This window comes from Pelophylax lessonae (assembly GCF_965119305.1).
Source record: "Pelophylax lessonae genome assembly, chromosome: 4".
Lineage (NCBI taxonomy): Eukaryota > Metazoa > Chordata > Amphibia > Anura > Ranidae > Pelophylax > Pelophylax lessonae.
Window position 1 is genome coordinate 220,545,108 of NC_138771.1, and position 23,881 is coordinate 220,568,988.

General features: G+C 50.2%; 1 protein-coding gene across 4 annotated transcripts in view; it reads left to right on the forward strand.

Annotated features, from left to right (window-relative positions):
- The window catches only part of CADPS2 (calcium dependent secretion activator 2), a 1,183,693-nt gene that overhangs the window by 220,081 nt on the left and 939,731 nt on the right, over window positions 1–23,881 (forward strand). For all 4 annotated transcript variants that reach the window (XM_082254958.1, XM_082254959.1, XM_082254960.1 and 1 more), the window contains exon 6: window positions 21,099–21,220. In XM_082254958.1, coding sequence (XP_082111084.1) covers window positions 21,099–21,220 — 122 coding nt within the window. The remainder of the gene's footprint in view (window positions 1–21,098; window positions 21,221–23,881) is intronic.

Below are 23,881 nucleotides of genomic sequence, written 5' to 3' on the forward strand. Positions count from 1 at the left end.
TAAAATACAGCACTATGGAAATGTTTTCCTTTTTAAATGTGGATTTTAAGGGAGTGGAGGAGAGTCCATTTTGACCCAGGGGAAGAGACAGTTTTTGATATCCCGTTCAATTTACCCTATAAGGAGAAGCACCATATGACCTACTTTTTATAAGGGGTCTATATATTCTGGTGAACCTTCAGTCTGTTCAAGATAACAGTGAGCACGTGGTGGAATGGTTTTGAAACCGAACATTGAAAGAGGACTATTACTATCCGTACTATTATGGATCACAGACTTCACGATGTAGTGTGTGTGTGTGTGTGTGTGTATATATATATATATCTATATACAGTAAATCACAAAAGTTAGTACACCCCTCACATTTTTGTAAATATTTTTTTATACCTTTCATGTGACAACACTGCAGAAATGACACTTTGCTACAATGTAAAGTAGTGAGTTTACAGCTTGTAAAACAGTGTACATTTGCTGTCCCCTCAAAATAACTCAACACGCAGCCATTTAATGTCTAAACCGCTGGCAACAAAAGTGAGTACACCGCTAAGTTAAAATGTCCAAATTGGGCCCAAAGTGTCAATATTTTGTGTGTCCGCCATTATTTTCCAGCACTGCCTTAAGCCTCTTTGCCATGGAGTTCACCAGAGCTTTACAGGTTTCCACTGGATCCCTTTTCCACTCCTCCATGACGACATCACGGAGATGGTTAATGTTAGAGACCTTGCACTACTCCACCTTCCCTTTTGAGAATGCCCCATAGATGCTCAATAGGGTTTAGGTCTGGAGACATGCTTGGCCAGTCTATCACCTTTACCCCCAGTTTCTTTAGCAAGGCAGTGGTCATCTTGGAGGTGATTTTGGGGTTGTTATCCTGTTGGAATACTGCCCTGCGACCCAGTCTCCGAAGGGAGAGGATCATGCTCTGCTTCAGTATGCCACAGTACATGTTGGCATTTATGGTTCCCTCAGTGAACTGTAGCTCCCCAGTGACGGCAGCACTCATGCAGCCCCAGACCATGACACTCCCACCACCATGCTTGTGTTTTGTACTCCTCGCCTGGTTGCCACCACACATACTTGACACATTCGGAACCAAATAAGTATATCTTGGTCTCATCAGACCACAGGACATGGTTCCAGTAACCCATGTCCTTAGTCTGCTTGTCTTCAGCAAACAGTGTGTGGGCTTTCTTTTGCATCATTTTTAGAAGAGGCTTCCTTCTGGGGCGACAGCCATACAGTCCAATTTGATGCAGTGTGCGGCGTATGGTCTGAGCACTGACAGGCTGACCCCACCCCTTCAACCTCTGCACCAATGCTGGCAGGACTCAAATGTCTATTTCCCAAAGACAACCTCTGGATATGACGCTGAGCATGAGCACTCAACTTCATTGGTCGACCATGGCAAGGCCTGTTCCAAGTGGAACCTGTCCTGTTAAACCGATGTATGGTCTTGCCCACCGTGCTGCAGCTTAGTTTCAGGGTTTTGGCAATCTTCTTATAGCATAGGCCATCCTTATGTAGAGCAACAATTCTTTTTTCTCTATCGTTCATTGACGGACGCAGTTCTCTCTGATCCATATCGGTAGGGTACTACTGCCCCCTACAGGAGTAGGACACTAGGCAGAAAAAAGTTCTGGCTACACCCTCCCTGTTCCTGCATAGGATGTCAGTTTTAATCTGCCTAGTTAGGAGTAAGGTCCTAGTTCCCTGCTGGGATCTCTGGTCCTGGCATATAAAGTGTTTTTTTGTGTAGAATTTTTTAGTTGTTAGCTTTTTTTTCTCCGGAACTTTTTTTTCTTGTGAGATCTTGAAGCAATTTTTTACTTTCAATATCTCTTTTATTGTAATTTTCCAAAAAAAAAAAAATACTCATACACAAAAAACCAAACAACAAAATATCAACATAAAATGTTGCAATATAATCATTGTTCATAACATTTTGCCTCTTCAAGCAATTTTGCCGGACTGGGCGACAGACTGGACCCCTATATCCAGTAGTCACCCCAGTCTGGCCATCGAGCGCATGCAAGCCTTAGCTCCGCGCTGGGTCGGCTGCCGCATAGCCCCTCTGGACGGGGACTGGCCCCGCTAGTTTAACGTCTCATAAGGATGCACACGACAGGGTCTTGGCTTATGTCGCAGCGTTACTATTTGGCCGACAGCCCCCCTACTCCAGTGGCGTGGGGTCCTGTCAGGAGATGGCGCCCGCCTGTGTTCCCAGTATGGTGAGTAAAGGTACCCCCCACCCTTCCCTGGCGGATTTTGGGGTGGGCGTGGGCCCTCTCCCTGGGATGGTCAGACCCTTACACTCCTGGGTTTCCCTCTGTCCTGTTGTGACCCCCCCCTCCTCTCCACCAGTGAGTCATGAGGGTGGTCTCTCCCTCTCTGTGGGGGTCGGTTAGCACACGCCTGACCTCCGGGGGGGGGGGGGTGCGGCGCTGTAACGCTGTGGGGCCGCTTTTTTTAAAAAAGAAGAAAAAAGTAATTTCTCTTACGTCCTCCGACTTTCGCCGCCCACTCATACAGTCTTCACCAATGGGTATTGACTTCCTCTCCGCAGGAGTAGCTAGGCATAAGACTTGTTAAAAGCAAAAGCATTAACATAGACACACCCATGGGGGATGTCCTACTGGTCAATACCCCCCTGCAGTAAGCCATCCCAACTCAGTTTGTCTTCTGCCTAGTTCAGGAGTAGTCAGGCTTCCCTGTGCTGGGGCTACAGTCTCAGCCTTCTTCTTCCTTTTTTATGATTTTATTTTCGGAAAATTTAATTTTTTCTTTACATTGCTAGCTGTTTATTTGTCAGCTTTAGTTAGTCGGATCTTCGGACGAAGATGGATTTTGCGGAGCTGGGAATTAGACTGGTCGCCCTGGTTCTCCAGGGCAGAGGGTCAGATGGATCCTCAGCCCGCCATCGAGTGTTCAGCCATGTGTTCACCCTGGCATTACGGACGACCCATCCCTGTCAGCAGGGATGCAGCCTGTGAGGTGGCTACCTCACTGGACACGTCTGCGGTTCATCTGCACTCTGTGGTGTCCTGCGTTTTTCCGGCTGACGGCATTCCCTGCCATCTGAGGGCAGCGGCTTTCCGTTTGATGAGAGGCGCCCCACGCCATCCGGTACAGGTAAGTACACTCTGTGTGAGGCCTCTGTCTGGGGCTGGCAGTTCTGTGTGGCTGTGGTATCCCCTCATGTCTGTGCATTTTTGGGGCTCCCTGATGCGATCCCTGCGGGGGTTTTTTAGTTCACTGCTTGCGCTGTGTGTGCTTGGGTTCCCCTCTCCTGTGTCACTTAGTGTGCTTTGGAGATACAGACTGCGTGTGTGGCGACTGCTACGGAGTTAAAGACCGCCGGCCCGCCATTTTAGGTGTGGGCAGACTGTCTGGCTTCACTATGGGCGTTTTGTGCAGCAGTCTATGTAGTGTGTTTTCGCTTCTTCCGGCACCATCTTGTGTGTGGCAACAGATCGTTCTGTGCACATGTCGGCGGCCATCTTGCCGAAGCCTCCCATTACCTCCTATGGGCAGCCATTTTCCCTTAGCCTGCAGCTATAGTTCAGTCGACCTCACTTCCTTTTCCTCTGGAGCAGCGTCTGATGTAACACATTTGTGGGGCTCTGTACTGCTGTCCTTGCATTTTCCTCTGTAAAATCCTTTCTGGCTCAGTTTTGTCCCTGCGGGGGTTCTGTGTGACAGTCTGTATAGCGGTGTGCTGCGGGGTCCGCGGCGCACTTAAAGGGCCAGTACCTTGCAATACATTTTTTCTCTGCAATGGAATCTCAGGACAGCAAATTACCTCCAGCCCTGGTGGGGGACTCTAGTTCATCTGAATCCCCTGCCCTGACTAATTTGGCTGCTGTAGTGGCAACTTTGGTGTCCAATATGGAGGTGCTGATGACTGAACGGGCTGCTAGGAAAAGGCCTAGGCTTTCCTTTTCTTCTGATTTAGAAGGTGATGTGGTTGCTGTCGGTGGCGTGCCCCTTTCGGAATCTCGCTCTTCTCAGGACCCGCAAGAGTCTGAGGGGGAGGCGGAGGTGGAGCTGGGTAGATGATTCTCCCCCTGGGTCGCCTGCAGAACGCGCAGCTATGGATGCGCTGATTCTTTCAGTAAAAGAAACACTACATTTGGAGGATGAGCCCAGTCCTCCGGGCATTGTGTCCTCTTTTGGTACACACACGACCCGAAAGACGGCGCAGGTTTTTCCCTGTCCTGCTGAGTTTCATCATATTGTGAATGAGCAATGGCGCAGTTTAAAACGCACCTTCACGGTGCCAAAAAGGTTTCAACTGCTTTACCCCTTTGCGTCCTCTACGGATTCGCGCTGGTGTGTGGCCCCTCCGGGGGATCACACTGTGGCCGTATTAAACAAGGCTACCCTGGTTCCCACTGAGGATTCCCTGGTGTTTAGGGATCCCACGGATAGGAGGCTGGAATCGCTTGCGCGCCATTCTTACATGGTGGCAGGTTCCATGCTGAAACCTATTTTCGCCTCGGTCATGGTGGCTCAGGCGGTGACGGATTGGACTAAGGTGCTTTGGCGCACGCTTGTGACTGATTCTGCCCCCCCTACTACTGTGGAGATGGTGGACCAGATTTATCAAGGGGTCATGTATTTGTGCGATGCGGCCTTAAATGAGGCCCCTTTGGCTGCGCGCCTGTCTAGTGTCGCGGTGCTTAACCGTCGACTGATCTGGTTGAAGAGCTGGTCGGCTGACCAGACGTCCCGGAAAACGGTGGCTGATTTTCCGTACGCGGGGTCTCGCCTTTTTGGTGAGGCCCTGGATACTTTGGTTAAGGGAGTCACTGGGGGCAAGAGCACTCTGCTGCCCCAGAATCCGAAGAACAAGTCCTTTCGCGGTAAGCGGGGTCCCGCCTTTAAATCTAATCAGGGGCCCTTTCGTGCCTTCAAGGCACAGAACAAGGGCAAACCTTTCAAGGGCCAAGGTGGCCAGAGAAAGCCCTGGGCGGGCAAAAAAAAAGCTGGCCACGCCGATGCGGCGACTCTGTCCGCCTCTGCCTGAAGGGATGCCCTCACCCGTTTCAGGGGTGGGGGGGCGTTTGCGCAGTTTCCTCCAACCTTGGCTGCTCCGAATTCCGGACAGGTGGGTTCAGGAAATCATTCGATAAGGATACAAGATCGAATTCCTTTCACGGCCGGCGGACAGATTCTTTCACTCAAATCTGTTCACTGTGCCCAGAAAGGAGGGCAAGGTGCGTCCGATTCTGGACTTGAAAGCTCTGAACCGCTTTGTGTGCGTTCGCAAGTTCCGTATGGAATCCCTTCGCTCGGTGGTGGCCTCCCTGAGCCCGAGAGAATTCCTGGCCTCTATCGACCTGAAGGATGCGGATGCGTATCTGCACATCCCCATTTTCGAAGGGTCATCAGCGGTACCTCTGCTTTGCTATCGCGGAGGATCACTATCAGTTTGTGGCGTTACCTTTTGGTCTCGCTTCGGCTCCAAGGGTTTTTACCAAAGTGCTGGCGCCTGTTCTGGGCCTGTTGCGGGCACAGGGCATTGCGGTCCTGGGTTATCTGGATGATCTCCTGTTAAGATCGAGTGCCAGCCAAAATCTGTTGCGCAATCTGTCAACCTCGGCACAGGCGCTTCAGGAGTTCGGTTGGACCATCAACGTTCAGAAGTGGACCTTGTCTCCTTCGGTTTGTCTCCCATACTTGGGAATGGTTCTGGACTCTGCCCAAGCAAAGGTGTTTCTACCTGAGGACAAGCTTCCGGACACTGCAGAACGAGATCAGGTCCCTCAGGGACAAAGAATCCTCGTTACTCAGGACCTGTATGCAGTCCCTGGGGTTGATGGTGTCAGCCTTCGAGGCGATACCGTTTGCGCAGTTTCACACGCGGTCTCTCCAAGCGGAGATACTGGCCAGATGGGACAGACTGCCTCAGTCCTTGGACCTGAGAGTGTCTGAGTCGCCAAACCAGAAGGGATCTTCTGTGGTGGCTTCAGTCTCCGACTGTGTCGGAAGGGAAATCCTTCTGGCCGTTGCTATGGACGGTGATTACCACAGATGCCAGCCTGTCGGGCTGGGGTGGCGTCCTGGGCAATCTGTCTGCCCAGGGCACTTGGTCGAAGGAGGAGTCCTCCCTCCCGATCAACATATTGGAATTGAGAGCGATCAGGCTATGCCTGATCCAGTGGTCAGATCATCTTCAGGGTTGCCCTTTGAGGGTGCAGACGGACAATGCCACCACGGTGGCTTACATCAACACCAAGGGGGCACCGGAAGTGCCCGGGCGGCCCAGGAAGTGACCAGCATTCTGTCTTGGGCTGAGACTCATGTCCCGGCAATTTCGGCAGTCCACATTCCGGGTGTGGAGAATTGGCAGGCCGATTATCTGAGCCGCCAGACCCTGGACCAGGGGGAATGGTCCCTGCACCCGGAGGCATTTCAAATGCTGTGTGCTAAATGGGGATCCCCGGATGTGGATCTGTTCGCGTCCCGGCTAAACAACAAGGTGGAAAGGTTCGTGGCAAGAACGCGCGATCCTCGGGCGGATGCCTCGGATGCGCTGGTGGCGCCTTGGCATCAGTACCGTCTGATGTATGCCTTTCCTCCGATTCAGTTGTTGTCCAGGTTCCTTCGCAGGTTGGCATCGGAACACGTGTTGGTGATTCTGGTGGTACCGGACTGGCCGCCCCGGTCCTGGTACGCGGACATCGTTCACCTAGCCGTCGAGCCTCCTTGGCGGCTCCTGATGCGGGAAGGTCTTCTGTTTCAGGGACCAATCTTCCATCCTGCTTTACAGTCGCTGGCTTTAACGGCATGGTTGTTGAAAGCCAGGTCCTGAGAGACAGGGGTCTCTCCTCAGAGGTCATTCCTACTTTAATCAAAGCTAGAAAGGCCTCGTCTCGTAAGATTTATTACTGTACATGGAAAGCTTATTTTGCCTGGTGTTAGTCCAGGGGCTTTTCCCCTCATTCTTACTCGGTGGTGAGAGTGTTGGCTTTCCTCCAATCTGGTGTGGACCAGCGCCTTGCGTTGGCCACGATTAAGGGCCAGGTTTCTGCACTGGCTGTCCTTTTTCAACGCCCTGTGGCGTCTCATTCTTTAATTCGCACCTTCATTCAAGGTGTGCGTCACTTGGCCCCTCCCCGGAGGGCGCCTTTACCTCCATGGGACTTGAACTTGGTTCTGTCCGTGCTACAGTATCCTCCCTTTGAAAACATCAGGGAGATATCGTTACCTCTGCTGTCTAAGAAAGTTGCCTTTCTCGTGGCGATCACTTCGGCTCACAGAGTGTCAGAGTTGGCGGCATTGTCTTGCCGCTCCCCTTACCTAGTGGTTCACAAGGATAAGGTGGTCTTGCGACCTGACCCGTCCTTTCTTCCGAAGGTGGTTTCTGATTTTCACCTTAATGAGGACATTGTTTTGCCTTCGCTATGTGCGAAGCCTAAGCATCCTAAGGAGTTTGCATTGCATTCTTTGGATGTTGTCAGGGCGATCAGGGTTTACTTGTCGTCCACTGAATCCTTTTGAACATCGGATTCTCTTTGTCCTTCCTGAGGGACCTCGGAAGGGTAAGGCTGCGTCTGCGGCGACCATTGCCAAATGGATCAGACAGACAATTGTTCAGACCTATGCTTTGAAGGGACGGGTTCCGCCAATCCCTGTAAAGGTGCACTCTACCAGGTCGGTGAGTACGTCCTGGGCTTTCCGGCATCAGGCTTCAGTGGCCTAGGTGTGCAAGGCTGCGACTTGGTCGTCATTGCACACTTTTTCAAAATTCTACAAAATTGATGTTCTGGCATCAGCTGATGCCTCCTTTGGCCGCAAAGTTTTCTGTGCGGCAGTGCCATAGGGGACCCTAGTTTTTTTTTTATGGGTCCCTGGCTGTTGGGGTTGTTTATCCCCTCTGGTTATTTGCTTTCCTGGGTTGTTGCTCCTGTTTAGCCTTTGTTGCCTGGAAGGTTCTCTTACTGTTTGTGTAAGGTTCCTTTCTCTGATGTGGGTTTCTACGGTTGCGTCTCCCACCCCTCATGTCTACACTGCTTTGGGACATCCCATTGGTGAAGACTGTATGAGTGGGCGGCGACTGTTGGAGGACGTAAGAGAAAACTGAATTTTTGTAAAATCTTACCGTAAAATTCCTTTCTCTGAGTCCTCCGACAGTCGCCGCCCCCGCCCCTTTTTCTCTTGCGTCCTCCGACAGTCGCCACCTCTTCATATTCGTCACATATGGGGTATTAGACTTTGCTCCGAAGGAGTAGCTAGGCAACAGAATATGTTAACATTACAGCTTTTAACCTATCCACCCTCAAGGGGTGGTCCCCTCAGTCAATACCCTCCTACTTCCTGCAACCATATCTCAGTTTCAATGTCTAGCTTGTCAGGAGTGGCTGGCTCTCTCTGTGCTGGGGCTTTTGTGCCCCAGACTCTTTCTTCTTTTTTGATTTTTTGTTTGAGTTTTCTCTCTACCTTTACTTAGCTGTTCTTTTTGTCAGCATTAGTTAGTTCTTCGGATGAAGAGGATCATGCGGGCTGGGTCTCGGGCTGATCCCCCTGGTCGCAGGTCATGGGTCAGTGGCTTCCCAGCCTGCCATCGAGCGTTCAGCCAGGTAACGCTCCTGGCACAGTGAACGACCCATCCCTGTTCGGTGCAGGGATGATTGGTGAGGTGGCTACCTCACTGGACGCTGTGCGGTTTCTTAACCCCCATTCTGTGCGTCTTGTATGCGACTCTCCCTGCCTCATGTGCAGCGGCTTGTTCGCCTGTGCGGGTCCCCCACGCCATTGTGAGGTAAGTGTATCTATGTGGGGACCTGTCTGTCTGGGGGGGTGTCAGTCTGGGACTGTGTAACCTGCCTCTGTTCACACTGTTTGTCTCCCTATCACTCGGCTGCATGCTGTGGGCTGCAAGGGGGGGGGGGGGCTGTGTGACACTGTGTGTGTCAGCCTTGTCAGTGTGAGAAGCTGTGTGCTGTGGGGCATGTTTTGTGGCATGTTTGGGCACTATACAGCGATCGCTGCGGCGATCTGGCATGTTTTTTTATACATGGATGACATGTGTGCATTACTGTACTGTGGAGCGGCGGTTTCGGCGCCATTTTGCCTACACTCGCTCCGGCCGCATGTTCTGCATGCATGGCGGCCAGTTTCTTGTAGCCTCCCATAGGCTTTCTTAGAGCTCGCCGCGCTTGTTAAAGGGGCAGTTAACCCTTTATTATCTGGCATTTGTAATAGGGGCAATGGATTCTCAGGAGGGCAAATTTCCTACCGCCTTGGTGGAAAGCCAGGGGACCGCTGTTTCCCCCCCAGGGGGGGATTTAGCCACTATTGTGGCTGGCCTTGCTGCTCAGGTGCAGATGCTGGTGGCTGCTCAATCTACTAAAAGACCCAGAGTTTCTCTTTCCTCTGATTCTGAGGGTGAAGGTGATGGGGCTGTTATGGCGGGGGCCTCCTTATCGGGGTCCCGCTCCTCCCTGGATCTAGTGGGGTCCGAGGTGGAGGCTGAAGTTGAAGGGGTTGATAATTCTCCCCCTGGCTCGCCTGAAGAGCTTGCAATCATGGATGAATTGATTGCTTCCATAAAACAAACGCTGCGTTTGCAGGATGAAGTGTGTCCCCCCGCTGCCTTGGCGGCTTATGGGACGAAGAGAAAACGCAGGACGCCGCAGGTTTTTCCCTGCAATGATGATTTTCAGCGCGCTGTTAAGGAACAATGGCGCAACCTGCGCAAACCTTTTGCTGTACCAAGTAGGTTCAAGCTGCGTTATCCTTTCTCGCCTTCCACTGATGAAAGGTGGTGTGTGCCACCCCCAGTGGATCACGCAATTGCGGTTTTAAACAAATCCACTGCGATTCCTGCAGAGGATTCCCCTGTGTTCCGTGATGCCACGGATAGGAGATTGGAGTCTCTTGCCCGTCATACTTACTCTGTTACGGGTTCTATGCTTAAGGCTCTGTTTGCCTCTCTCATGGCGGCCCAGGCGGTCGCAAGTTGGACGCAGATGCTTAGGCGCGTCCTAGTGGCCGATTCGGCCTCGCCGGTGACCCTGGATATGGGGGATCAAATCCACCAGGGTGTCATGTATCTGTGTGATGCGGACTTGGACCTAGTCCCGTTGGCAGCACGTGTGCACAGCGTGGCGGTGTTGTCTCGCCGCCTGGTTTGGTTGAAATGTTGGTCGGTGGACCAGTCTTCACGTAAGACCTTAGCCAATCTGCCTTATGATGGGTCTCGCCTTTTTGGGGAGTCCTTGGATGTGTTGATTAAGGGGATCACCGGAGGTAAGAGCACTCTCTTGCCCCATTTCCCCAAGGCTAAGGGAGCTTCTGGGAAGAAGCATGCTAATTTTCGGCCCCCTCAGGGGTCCTTTCGTGCCTTTCGGTCGCACTACAAGGGCAAACCGTTCAAAGGTCAAGGCTCTCAGAAGAGGTCCTGGTCTGGAAAACAGAAGTCCGGTCAATCCGGATCCGCAGCCCATAACAGTGCGGCCTGAAGGGGCGCCCTCACCCAGTTTTGGGGTGGGGGGACGCTTGCTCGGTTTTCTTCAGCCCTGGTTGGCCCGCGTGCGGGACAGATGGGTTCAGGAGATCGTTCGATCTGGTTACAAGATCGAGTTTCTCTCTCGGCCGGAGAGCAGATTTTTTCCCTCAAATCTTCAACTGTCTCCAGAGCGTTTATGGGACCTGCACCTGGCGGTGCGGGACCTGAGGGCTCAGGGAGTGGTAGTTCCGGTGCCTCATCGGGACAGATTTCGGGGGTTTTATTCCAATCTGTTCACCGTGCCCAGAAAGGAGGGCAAGGTTCGTCCAATTCTGGACTTGAAGGCTCTGAACCGCTCTGTTCGGGTTCGCAAGTTCCGCATGGAATCCCTGCGGTCGGTGGTGGCTGCCCTGGTTCCGGGGGAATTCATGGCCTCCATCGATTTGAAGGATGCGTATCTTCACATCCCCATTTTCGAGGGTCACCAGAGGTACCTTCGATTTGCCATTGCGGAGGATCACTACCAGTTCGTGGCGTTGCCTTTTGGTCTCGCCTCGGCTCCGCGGGTCTTCACCAAGGTGCTTGCACCGGTTCTGGCATTATTGAGGGCCCAGGGCATTTCTGTCCTGGGGTATCTGGACGACATTCTGGTTCGGTCTGCGACCAGCCAGGGTCTGGAGAAGGACCTGTCTGTCACGATGCAAACTCTGCAGGAGTTTGGTTGGATGATAAATTTTCCAAAGTCGACACTGAGTCCGTCGGTTCGTCTTCCCTACCTGGGAATGATTCTGGACTCGGTGCAGGCGAAGGGCTTCCTGCCGGAAGACAAACTCAGAACTCTTCAGGAGGAAGTCAGGTCCCTCAGGGACGTTCCGCACTCGTCTCTGCGGACGTGCATGAGATGTCTGGGATTGATGGTCTCGGCCTTCGAGGCGATTCCCTTTGCCCAGTTTCACACGCGGGGTCTCCAAGCGGAGATCCTGTCCATGTGGGACGGGCGACCTCAATCTCAGGATCTTCAAATCTCGTTGAGTCATCGCACCAGAAGAGACCTTCTGTGGTGGCTCCAGTCCCCAATGGTGTCCGGGGGCAAGTCGTTTCGTCCTATCTCGTGGACGGTAATCACCACGGATGCCAGCCTGTCGGGCTGGGGTGGTGTTCTGGGCGTTCTGTCCGCCCAGGGGACTTGGTCGGAGGGGGAGTCCTCCCTTTCGATCAACATTCTGGAATTGCGTGCGATAAATCTCTGTCTTCATCGCTGGACGGACCGACTGCAGGGCTGCCCGGTTCGGGTGCAGACGGACAATGCCACGGCGGTGGCCTACATCAACCACCAAGGGGGCACCAGGAGTGCCCGAGCGGCTCGAGAAGTGGCCGACATTCTGTCTTGGGCCGAGACTCATGTCCCGGGGATAACGGCGGTTCACATTCCGGGGGTGGAGAACTGGCAGGCGGACTATCTGAGTCGCCAGACCCTGGATCAGGGGGAATGGTCCCTCCACCCGGCTGTCTTCCAGATGTTGTGCGCGAAGTGGGGTCTTCCAGATGTGGACCTGTTCGCGTCTCGTCTCAACAACAAGGTGAGAAGGTTCGTGGCAAGGACGCGCGACCCTCGGGCAGACGCGTCGGACGCGTTAGTGGCCCCGTGGCATCAGTACAGGCTGATGTACGCGTTTCCACCGATTCAGTTGCTGTCCAGGTTCCTTCGCAGGTTACACTCGGAACGCAGCACGGTGATTCTTGTGGCACCGGACTGGCCTCGCCGGTCCTGGTACGCAGACCTCGTGAATCTGGCGGTCAACGCCCCGTGGCGTCTGCCTCTTCGAGACGATCTCCTGTCTCAAGGACCGATATACCATCCTGCTTTACAGTCGCTGGCTTTGACGGCCTGGCTGTTGATACTGAGGTCCTGAAGGAGAAGGGTCTCTCCCCAGAGGTCGTTCATACCTTGATCAACGCGAGGAAGTCTTCCTCGGGGAAGGTTTATTACCGTACTTGGAAGGCCTATTTTGCTTGGTGTGAGTCCAGGGGGTTTTCACCCCGCACGTACTCGGTTTCCCGAGTGCTGTCCTTCCTTCAAACGGGTGTCGATCAGCGTTTGGCGCAGGCTACGATAAAGGGTCAGGTGTCTGCGCTGGCCGTTCTGTTTCAACGTCCCGTGGCTTCCAACTCCTTGGTTGGCACTTTTGTTCAGGGAGTGCGGCATCTGGTTCCTCCTAGGAGGGATCCTCTGCCCCCTTGGGACTTGAATCTCGTTCTATCTGTGTTACAACGTGCTCCTTTTGAACAGATCAGGGAGATCTCGTTGTCTATGTTGTCCAAAAAGGTCGCCTTTTTGGTTGCGATCACTTCGGCTCGCAGAGTGTCGGAGCTGGCGGCTTTGTCCTGCAAGTCTCCGTATCTGGTTGTTCATTTGGATAAGGTGGTCTTGCGACCTAATCCTTCTTTTCTTCCGAAGCGAGTTTCGGAATTCCATCTTAATGAGGATATTGTCTTGCCTTCGCTGTGCGCGAAGCCTAAACATCCAAAGGAGGTGAGATTACATTCTTTGGATGTTGTTCGGGCGATAAGGGTTTACCTTAAATCGACTGAGTCTTTTCGAAAGACGGACTCCTTGTTTGTTCTTCCAGAGGGTCCTCGGAAGGGCATGGCGGCGTCGGCCTCTACCATCGCCAAATGGATCAGGCAGACCATTGAACAGGCCTATGCTTTGCAGGGGAAGGTTCCCCCTGTGCCTGTGAAGGCGCACTCTACTAGATCTCTGAGTACGTCTTGGGCCTGTCGTCATGGGGCTTCTGTAGCCCAGGTGTGTAAGGCGGCGACCTGGTCGACCGTGCATACTTTCACAAAATTCTACAAAGTAGATGTTCAGGCATCGGCGGATGCTTCCTTTGGCCGCAAGGTTCTTAGTGCGGCAATTCCCTAGGGTCCCTTGTTGGGGACCTCTGGCTGTTGGGATAAGTTTTTTATCCCCTGGTTATTTGTCTTTTCCTGGGTTGTTGCTCCTGTTGAGCACTTGTTTTTCCTGTAGCCCAGCTGGTTTCCTTCCTTTGGTAAGGTTCTTTTCTTTGATGCGGAGACTGCGTTGCCTTTCGGCGCGGATGCGTTTCCCACCCCTCATGTTTGCACTGCTTTGGGACGTCCCCATATGTGACGAATATGAAGAGGCGGCGACTGTCGGAGGACGTAAGAGAAAACGGAATTTTTGTAAAATCTTACCTGTGAAATTCCTTTCTCTGAGTCCTCCGACAGTCGCCGCCCCGCCCCTCTTTTGGGGTTTGGTTGTATACTCTACTGCTATTCCACTGAAACTGAGATATGGTTGCAGGAAGTAGGAGGGTATTGACTGAGGGGACCACCCCTTGAGGGTGGGATATGTTAAAAGCTTTAATGTTAACATATTCTGTTGCCTAGCTACTCCTTCGGAGCAAAGTCTAATACCCCATATGTGACGAATATGAAGAGGCGGCGACTGTCGGAGGACTCAGAGAAAGGAATTTTACAGGTAAGATTTTACAAAAATTCAGTTTTTTGGGGTTCTTGTACATTTGACTGCTTGCTACCAAACTGAGTTGGGATGGCTTACTGCAGGGGGGTATTGACCAGTAGGACAGCCCCCATGGGTGTGTCTATGTTAATGCTTTTGTTTTTAACAAGTCTTATGCCTAGCTACTCCTGCGGAGAGGAAGTCAATACCCATTGGTGAAGACTGTATGAGTGGGCGGCGACTGTCGGAGGACTCAGAGTAAAGAATTTTACGTTAAGATTTTACAAAAATTATTTTTTTTGTCTTTTTTTTTTAAATTGCTGACAGGTTCCTCAGGTTCACTATGGACCCTGCAGGCCATTTGTTCCCTTCTGACCCCCTCACGGAGGCCGCAGGGCGTGCCAGATCTCCACTGTCCGATGCCTTTTCGGCAGTTCAGGAAGCATTTAGGCCCGGGTGACGGTGGTAGGTGCACTAAAAAGTTTCTCCGCCTACCCCTGCCTCATCTGATTTCTCGAAGTCTGAGTCTGGCTCAGCCGCCGCAGACATGGGGCCCCCCTGCCGGGTCTGTTACCTTGCACCCTGTCTCCTCAGATGAGGATGCAATTTATACCTCCCCTGCCGCGAGAGGCGCTGGTGGATGCACTGGCTGTTTTCGGTGCATGATACCCTGTAATTTGGGGGTTGCAGCGGTGTCTGTGCCTGGGGCGCAGGTGGCATCTGGCACTCGCATGCCATCTGGAATTGCTCTTTTTTTCTGGCTTCTCATGTAGGAGGGGACCATCTGAGACGTTTCCCTGGGGTGTCTAAGCGGTCGTTAGACGTTGCCTTTTTGGGGAGTCTCTGGTGCAGAAGGCTGTTCTGCTTTTGTTGGACGTACGGTCTCTAGCTGAATGAGACTACCATTATTCCAGTTGAGGAATCCCCGTCCTTTAAGGACTTGGGGGATAGGATGGCGCGGGCTGTGGCCTGCGATCTGTACTCCCTGGCGTAGTCTGCACTGGAAACAGTGTTTAGGTTTGCCCTTGCCACGCAGACTCTGATGGGCGGAGTTCCACCGCCGCAACTTGGTGTGGGGCATGTCCCTCTTTGCCCTGGGGGAGCTGTTGGACCAGCTGGCACAGGGGCTGCAATTTGTTTGCGATGCCGTGCTGATTGAGGGACATACAATGGGTCACCTTGTCGTTTGTGGCGGTGGTTGTCCAGCGTCTACTTGACTGGAGTGTTGGTCTGCGGATCAAACTTCTAAGACGGTCTTAATGGATCTCCCTTTTCAGGGGATCGCCTGTTTGGCGCTGCCCTGAATGACATTATATAAGGGTCTCACGGGGGGGAAGAGTGTTTTCTTCCACAGGCTAACAAGGGTAAGGGCCTTCGTCGCAGTCGGGGTTCTTCCCTTTCGGCTCGCAAATAGGTTATTTGTCCCTCGGGGACGGTTGATGTGGTGAAGTCCTTCCAGACATCCGCGGGTGGTTCCAAATGACCCTGGTCTGGAGAACATGAGATCGTTTTTTTTCCAGACCTGCGGACAAGGCCTGCTCGGCCTGAAGGTGCTCCCTCACCCATCTAGGGGGTGGGGGGAGGTCCTTACCGGTTGAGGACCTGCGGCTGGCCCAGATCCCAGGCTGACTGAGTTCAGGAGGTCATGCGGACCAGTTGCAAGATCGAGTTTCGATCTGTTCATTTCCGGTAAGGTTTTTTCCCTTCGAATCCCTTCGCGTTCAGGCGCTCTGTGGGGCAGTTCAGGCTCTGGTTCAACAAGCTGGAGCAACTGGTCCTTTTGATGGTTCCGTGCAGATCAAAATTCAAGTTAGTATCGGTTCGCACGGTGGTGGCTTCCCTGCATCAGGGTGATTCCTACCCTCCTTAGACATCAAGCTGCCTACCTTCACATCCTGTTATGTTCGGGACACCTACGGGGTCTCCATTTTATGCCATGGGGAAGGATCTCTATGGGTTTGTGACGTTACCCTTTGGTCTCGCTTATGCTACTAGGGTCATCACAAAGGTGTTAGCTATGGTCCTGGCGCTGTTGTGGAAGCAGGGCGTATCAATCCAGGGTTCCTGGCCGATCTGCTTCTGTGTGGAGTCCCCTATGGTGCTGACAAATGAATTTGGAAGTCACCACGAGATCTCTGGAGGAGTTCAGGTGGGTTCTGAACCTTCAGAAGTCATCCCTAGTCCCTTCCATGGAACTGGACTATCTGGGCCTGACTTTGGACTCGCCCTCAGTCAGGGTGTTTTCTCCACCTGGGGAAAAAACTCTTGGCGCTTCAGACTGTGGTTCAACTGTTATTGTCCCGCACATGGTCGTCGCTTCGGACCTGTATGCGATTTCTGGGACTGATGGTGCCGTCTTTCGAGACAGTCCCTTTTGCTCAATCTCTCAGGGATCCCCCAGAAGGCGATCCTTCTCGAATGGGACTAGAATCCAAACTCTCTGGACTTTCGGATCCGGCTGAGCTGGCTGACCAGGGAGTCTTGAGCTGGAATCCTTCCTCCCCTTTTTCCTGAACAATTCCCACCTGGACAAGCTTGCATCCGCGGTGATGAGGAGTCCTTGGCAGGTTCTCTGCTTTGGGAGTATGGTCCCTGGAGGATCCAGGTTACCGATCAATATCCTGGGGCTGAGAGCCATCCGGCTTGCCTGGTTCACTGGATCGGCACCTGCAGCTGCCCGTTGCACGTTCAATCGACTACGCCACGACCGTGGCTTATGTTATTCAACAAGGGTGTTCTTGCGGCCTTGGAAGTGTCAGTTCATCGTTGGGCCATGTGCCTTGTTCCAGCTCTTCCGCGGTTCCCTTTCCAGGTGTTTAAACCTTGATGGGTGGGTTGCCTCAGTCAACGGGCCTTGAATGCAGGGGAATGGTCCCTTTATCTGGAGGTGTTTCAGCTGTTTTGCCTTCGTTGGTGGCACTCCAGACGTGGACCTGTTGGCGTTGCATCTACAGGATAGTGCTGCGGTTTGTGGCTTGCTCCCGGGACCCTCTGGCGGATGCAATGGTGGCACCATGGGTTCTGTCATGGGCAAGAACATTCGCTAAGTTCAACTTGATGCTGTGGAGTTTAGCATGGTCACCTGCGCATGGCTGCTGCCGGCATGGTCGTGTGTGCATGCTCACGGATGGGCCAAGGTCTGTATCAGCTGCAGTCTGCCTTTCCTCCTCCCAAGTTGCTGCCGAGAATTGTTTGCAGGATCGAGGCGGAAGGGATTCTTTCTCGTGGCTCCGGAAGGGCCTCCTCGAGCTTGGTATGACGGCCTGGTCAGGCTAGCCGCAGACGCTCCTTGGAGAATTCCTCTCGGTGAGGAGTTATTGTCTCCAGGGCCCATCTCCCGTCCGACTTTACGGTTGCTGACTTTGCTGGCTTGGCTGTTTAATGGCAGGTGCTGAAGGTCAGGGGTTTGACTGCTTCATTTATTCCCACCCTGCTTGAAGCATGGGAAGCGACTTCTAGGGTCATTTTGGTTCATCATACGAGACAGTTGTATATTGCATGGGCTCCCCCTCACTCTTACTCGGTGGCTCGGATCTTGGCTTCCTTCAACAGGAAGTTGATCACATGTTGGCCTTGAGTACTGTCAAGGGTCAGGTTTCGGCTTTGGCAAATTCTTCCAAAGGCTGTTGGCCACCTGTGCCCCGGTGCGTGACTTCTTCCAGGGGGTGCGACACTTGGTACTTCCGGTGCGACCTCCGTCACCCACTGGGGACCTTGTGTAATGTTCTGGTACCTCTGGTACCCTTGTTCCATATTTCTCCTTTGCTAATTGCGTCCCATCTTGTGTAACAAGAGACGCATATACCTTTAAGACTGGATGACATCATTGCCGAACGCCGCTATGAGCGGCTATTTCAATCGCCGGCTTTCTCTCACTCAGGGCTCGTTCAACCGCCATGGTTGGAGCGTCCCGCTCTCTGAAGTCAGCATACCAGATCTACACGTTCCTGTATCTCGCTACCTGAACCTGTTTTTGGATCCTGTGTCTCGCCACCCGATCACCCCTGGCATGCTGTTTTCACCTCAACCACATGTTCACCGCACCTTCTCCTGTGAAGTCGGAGCTGCTGACATTTCCTTTGCTGAACTGACGCCGGAACCTCGCCGCTGATCCGTATCTCGCTACGGAATCACCTCTCTATCTATGGACATTGTTACTACTAACCTATCTAAGTGATAAGTACCCCACAGGGGATTCCTTACTAACCAATCTCCTACTGTCATCTACTGCAATTACCAGGACTATCTATCTATCTATCTATCTATCTATCTATCTATCTATCTATCTATCTATCTATCTATCTATCTATCTATCTATCTATCTATCTATCTATCTATTCCATACCATCTGCATAGACTGTTAGCTCTTGGGACTACCTTCAACTATCCTTGCACTAGGTTACTCTGTCTAAGTATACTCCATCTGTGTCCACTTACCATCTGCACTATACTAGACATCAGAACCTATCTGCTTTACCATCACCTGCAACTCTCCTGATATTACTCCTAGTAATCACCATACAACCTGTCTCTCATCTATACATTCTCATATGTTCTATCCCTCCACTAAAACATCTGATTGAGTATATGTATATTGCATAACAGGCTGTACACCGTGATGAAGTCCTGAGAGTTGGATAGGTTTATTCAACAGTATCTCTACAAGGCTACTGAGTGTGATAATTCTGCAGCTGAAAATCCATCCATTAACAAAAACGCATGAACGTTACACCTTGATTTGGTGCAGTCGGTTCTTTTATACCCTCTGTTTGTGAGTATTCAAAGGTATACCCTGCCTACCTTATTACAGAAGGTGGCCTTCTTGGTTGCTTTCACTCTGTGCCCAGGTGTCGGCACTGGCGACATTGTCCTGTCGTTCTCCCTATATTTTGATCATGGGGCCAAGTGGTACTTTGTCCGGATCCATCCTTCCCTCCGAAGATGGTTTCTGGTGTTCACTTGCACAGGGTCATTGTATTCCCATCTTGTGTCCTGATCCTTTACATCCTATGGAATGTGCATTGTTTACTCTGTTTAGAGTGCAGGCACTCAAGGTGTACTTGGCGACTACTGTGTCTTTTCGAAAGTCAGGCTCGCTCTCTGTACTTACGGATGGCCTGTGAACAGGACTGCCTGCGTCTGCTGCGTCTATTCCCGGATGGATAGACAGACGGTGGTGCAGGTTTAGTGAAATATGGGTTGGGTCCCACCTTTACCTGTTTCGGCGAGTTCTACTCGGGCGCCTAGTGCTTCCTGAGCTTTTCGCCTTGTAGGCATCTGTGCTCCAGGTTGCAAGAGGACTGTTTGTTTCAGGTGGGCCTCATGTTTTGTTCTGATGAGTCCTATGTTGTCTGGTCGGCTATGTTTGGCCTTGGGGACTCTTCTTTTCTTCTGTTCCCACCCCTCATTTTATGGCACTGCTTTGGGACGTCCCTACTGATAAGGATGAAAGAGAACTGCGTCTGTCAATGAACGATGGAGAAAACTGGATTTTTGACTTACCGTAAAACATCCTTTTCTCTTAAGTTATTGACGGACGCAGTACCCGCCCCTCTATTTTGAGTTGGGTTGGTGTTCCTTTTCTGACACTGCTTTGATACAAAACTGACATCCTATGCTGGAAGAGAGGGGGTGTACCCTCCGGGACTGCCCGTAGGCGTAGCCAGAACTTTTTTCTGCCTAGTGTCCTACTTCTGTAGGGGCAGTATTACCCTACTGATATGGATCAGAGAGAACTGCGTCTGTCAATGAACTTAAGAGAAAAGGATTTTACGGTATGTCAAAAATCCAGTTTTTCAGATCCTCAGGGAGTTCTTTGTCATGAGGTGCCATGTTGAACTTCAGTGACCAGTATGACAGTGAGCGCGATAACACCAAATTTAACACACCTGCTCCCCATTCACACCTGAGACCTTGTAACACTAACAAGTAATATGACACCGGGGAGGGAAAATGGCTAATTGGGCCCAATTCAGACATTGTCACTTAGGGGTGTACTCGCTTTTGTTGCCAGCGGTTTAGACATTAATGGCTGTGTTGATTTATTTTAAGTGGACAGCAAATTTACACTGTTATACAAGCTGTACACTCACTACTTTACATTGTAGCAAAGTGTCATTTTATCAGTGTTACATGAAAAGATATAAAATATTTACAAAAATGTGAGGCGTGTACTCACTTTTGTGAGATACTGTGTGTGTGTGTGTGTGTATATGTGTGTGTATATGTGTGTGTATATGTATATCACAAGATATTCAAGAGGATGGCAAGCTCTCTAATTAACAGCTGGTCTTTGCAGTAAGGTGCATATGGAAGGGCAATGCACGTCACAAACAGAAAATTGACAGAAAAGGTTTTATTTGCACATTATAGCTGCCGTGCCTACGTCAATGCTCCCGTGTACTTCAGTCCTAACTCTATATTTTTGAGAGTCTCCAAGTTGGAACATATATAGCAGTGGATAATTTAAGGGCAGGTTTGCCTGGAGGGAGCCCACTTTGAAAGGGCACAGGGACAGGTTAGACACCCAGCAAGAGCACAATGGCGGCTGAAGATGTTCAATGTTTCCCCACGCCAAATCTAGCAAACAAGCTATAGAAAAAAAAAAGGCAACCACCCAAATTTATAACTAGACTTTGCAGTAATATGCACATGGAAGGGCAGTCCACATCACAAACAGACATTTTCCCAGCACGCTTGTCAGCTAGCCTGCAGAATAAAAACCTCAAATTGACTTTTGCTTATATCACAAAAAAAAAAAAAATGTATTTATGTTTTAAAGGCATATTTAATCACTTTTTTGTGATTGTATGTAGAAACTAGCATTGATACTTTTTTTTTTTTTAAAGTACTAGGGTGTTTTATTTATTAGCAGCTGGTGGAGTTAGGGGAATTGGGAGTTTATTTGGGAGTTGTTTACAGTGCGGTTTTATCAGTAATCAGGTTTTGAATGTTGACTGTGCCCTCAATAAGGAGTCCTTTACCATTCACTCTTGGGTTGTTATTGGCACAAGATGTGAAGGTAAACCTCTAGCAGGAACGCTGCAATAAAATAGTTTTTTAGTCTGCTTAAAAGATTTAAATATAGATGAGTCCACATTAGGTGCATATCTAGTTCTTTTTTTTTTCCTTATGTTAAATGTGTTTGTCTACTTACAGATTGTTATTATGGAAGTTCAAGGACTGAAATCGGTGGCCCCTAACAGAATTGTTTACTGTACAATGGAAGTGGAGGGTGGGGAGAAACTCCAGACAGATCAAGCTGAAGCCTCTAGACCCCAGTATGTAATCCATTTTTTTTTTGTAAATAATTTTTATTGAACAGTTTTTAAAATATACTGCACTTTTGTACAATACACTGCATTGGTAGTGTCAAGCGGGTAAGTTACAGAAAAAATAGCGTCTTTGTAGTAATAGACAATCTCCGACAGTCAACTTTTTGTAGCCAAAGATTCCCATCGGAGAAAGCACAATCGCCAAAGCAAAAAAGTGAATAATAGACAGGGCTACAACATACAGGAAATTATTTCTGCATAGCGGTGCAGAACTCTTATAATATGCGCACCCTAACTGATCCCTGCTCTTGTACAGTAAGAATAAAGGTGTAGAAAAACCCTATATCCATAGCCTTCAGGAGTCATACCTCATAAAATGCGAAGCAAGGCAGGCATTTCAAAGTGTATAAAACAAAAACAGACAAATATAAAAATAAAAAAAAGATGAAAGTGTAGAATATAAAGAGAGTACCAGACTCCCCACCCTTTCAGTCACTAATTGCCTACGCAATGGAAGTATATAGTAGAGCAGGGCTCAAAATTTTAAGTCCTGAGCTACTAGCCAGGCCTTAAGAGTTACTCGCCACTTATTGCCCCACCCAAACCCTACCCTGCACCAACCCTAAACATGCCCTCATAAAATATCTCATAAAATTACACTGTTAAATATTTTATTCAGAATAAAGTTACAAAAAGAAATATTAACAACAACAACCAAGAGAGAGAGGGTTCAACAGAGAGAGAGAGAGGGGGTTTGACAGAGAGAGACAAGGGGGGGTTGACAGAGAGGGGGTGACAGGGAGAGAGAGGGGGCTGACACGGAGAGAGGCAAAGGGGGTGACGGAGAGAGGGGGGTGACACAGAGAGAGGGAGAGAGGTGGGTTACACAGAGAGAGGGGGAGAGGGGGGTGGCACGGAGAGGGGGGTGGCACGGAGAGAGAGGGTGGGTGACACTGAGAGGGTGGGTGACACTGAGAGGGAGGGTGACACGGAGAGGGTGGGTGACACGGAGAGAGAGAGGGTGGGTGACACGGAGAGAGAGAAGGTGGGTGACACGGAGAGAGAGAGGGTGGGTGACACGGAGAGAGAGAGGGTGGGTGACACGGAGAGAGAGAGGGTGGGTGACAGAGATAGATAGAGATGGTGTAGAAATACCACTATAAATAGACTATAAATTATAGACTGTTGTGTGATCCTCTGCGCTTAAAGGTCAAAGATAAAATATATAGATAAATCAATATCACAAATGCTGCTACTTAATAGTTAATATGTAGAATTGAAATTCATCAAAAAACTCTAGGTCTTTCTGACTAAAATTTCAGTAGCGCAGGGATGGTGGTAACCTCTTACCATTCATACAATAGGTTCAATTGAATCACTACGGGTGCTGATGTACCACAATGAAAATATGATAAACCAAACAATTATAAATATAAACTTCACAGACAAGTAAATGCATAAGATGAATGCATAAATAAAATAAAATAGAATCAATAAGAGTCCATCAAAAGTCCATTAAACTTGAAGTTCATGGAGCAGGAGAAAACTGTTCATCCATAAAGGGTCACTAGTGTAGGTTTATAGGGAACACCCTTGCTGGATTTTAGACTCACCAGAAATAGATGCCTCCCCACTTTCATGGAACATACGCCCATACAGTGTCCACATTGTTTACTAGCAACAAGTGAGAGGAGCCCCGAGTGACTGATCTACCCAGTGTGGAACCATAGGCGGTTACCGGTGTCTCCTGAGCCCCATTCTTGGAGTTTTATATTTCTTTCATGTGCAAAGCAATCTGCCAAATGTGAGTGTGATATTTGAAGTTTTATGAATAAATTTTATGTTTGAAACGGTATCACGCTATTGGAGGCTTTCTGTTTTTGTCATCCATATACACTGGTTGAGAGGAGTTGTTGGCAGTATATCAGGGGATCTGGATCGGAGGAACCATTATTGTATCACATGCTATATGTGCCTGTTCCATGAAAGTGGGGAGGCATCTATTTCTGTTGAGTCTAAAATCCAGCTATATTACTCCTGGCACATTGGTGGTGGCAAGCAAGGGTGTTCCCTATAAACCTACACTAGTGACCCTTTATGGATGAACAGTTTCCTCCTGCTCCATGTACTTCAAGTTTAATGGACTTTTGATGGACTCTTATTGATTCTATTTTATTTATGCATTCATCTTATGCATTTACTTGTCTGTGAAGTTTATATTTATAATGGTTTATTATATTTTCATTGTGGTACATCAGCACCCGTAGTGATTCAATTGAACCTATTGTATGAATGGTAAGAGGTTACCACCATCCCTGCGCTACTAAAATTTTAGTCAGAAAGACCTAGAGTTTTTTGATGAATTTCAATTCTACAGAGATAGAGATGGGGTGAAACAGAGAGAAAGAAACAGAGAGAAAGAGATGGGGTGAGAAAGAGAGGGGGGGAAACAGAGAGAAAGAGAGGGGATGAGAGGAAGATGACAGGGACAGAGAGGAAGATGACAGGTGGGGGGGGGGGGGGTGACAGGGTAGGGAGGAGTAAGTCCGGTCACAGTGCTCATCTTACTCACTCACTCAGAGATGTTCACCATGTAGCTGCTGGCTGCTAATGAAACTTTCCTGCCCACACATCTTCACACACACACGGGCTGCACTGAGTGTGGGC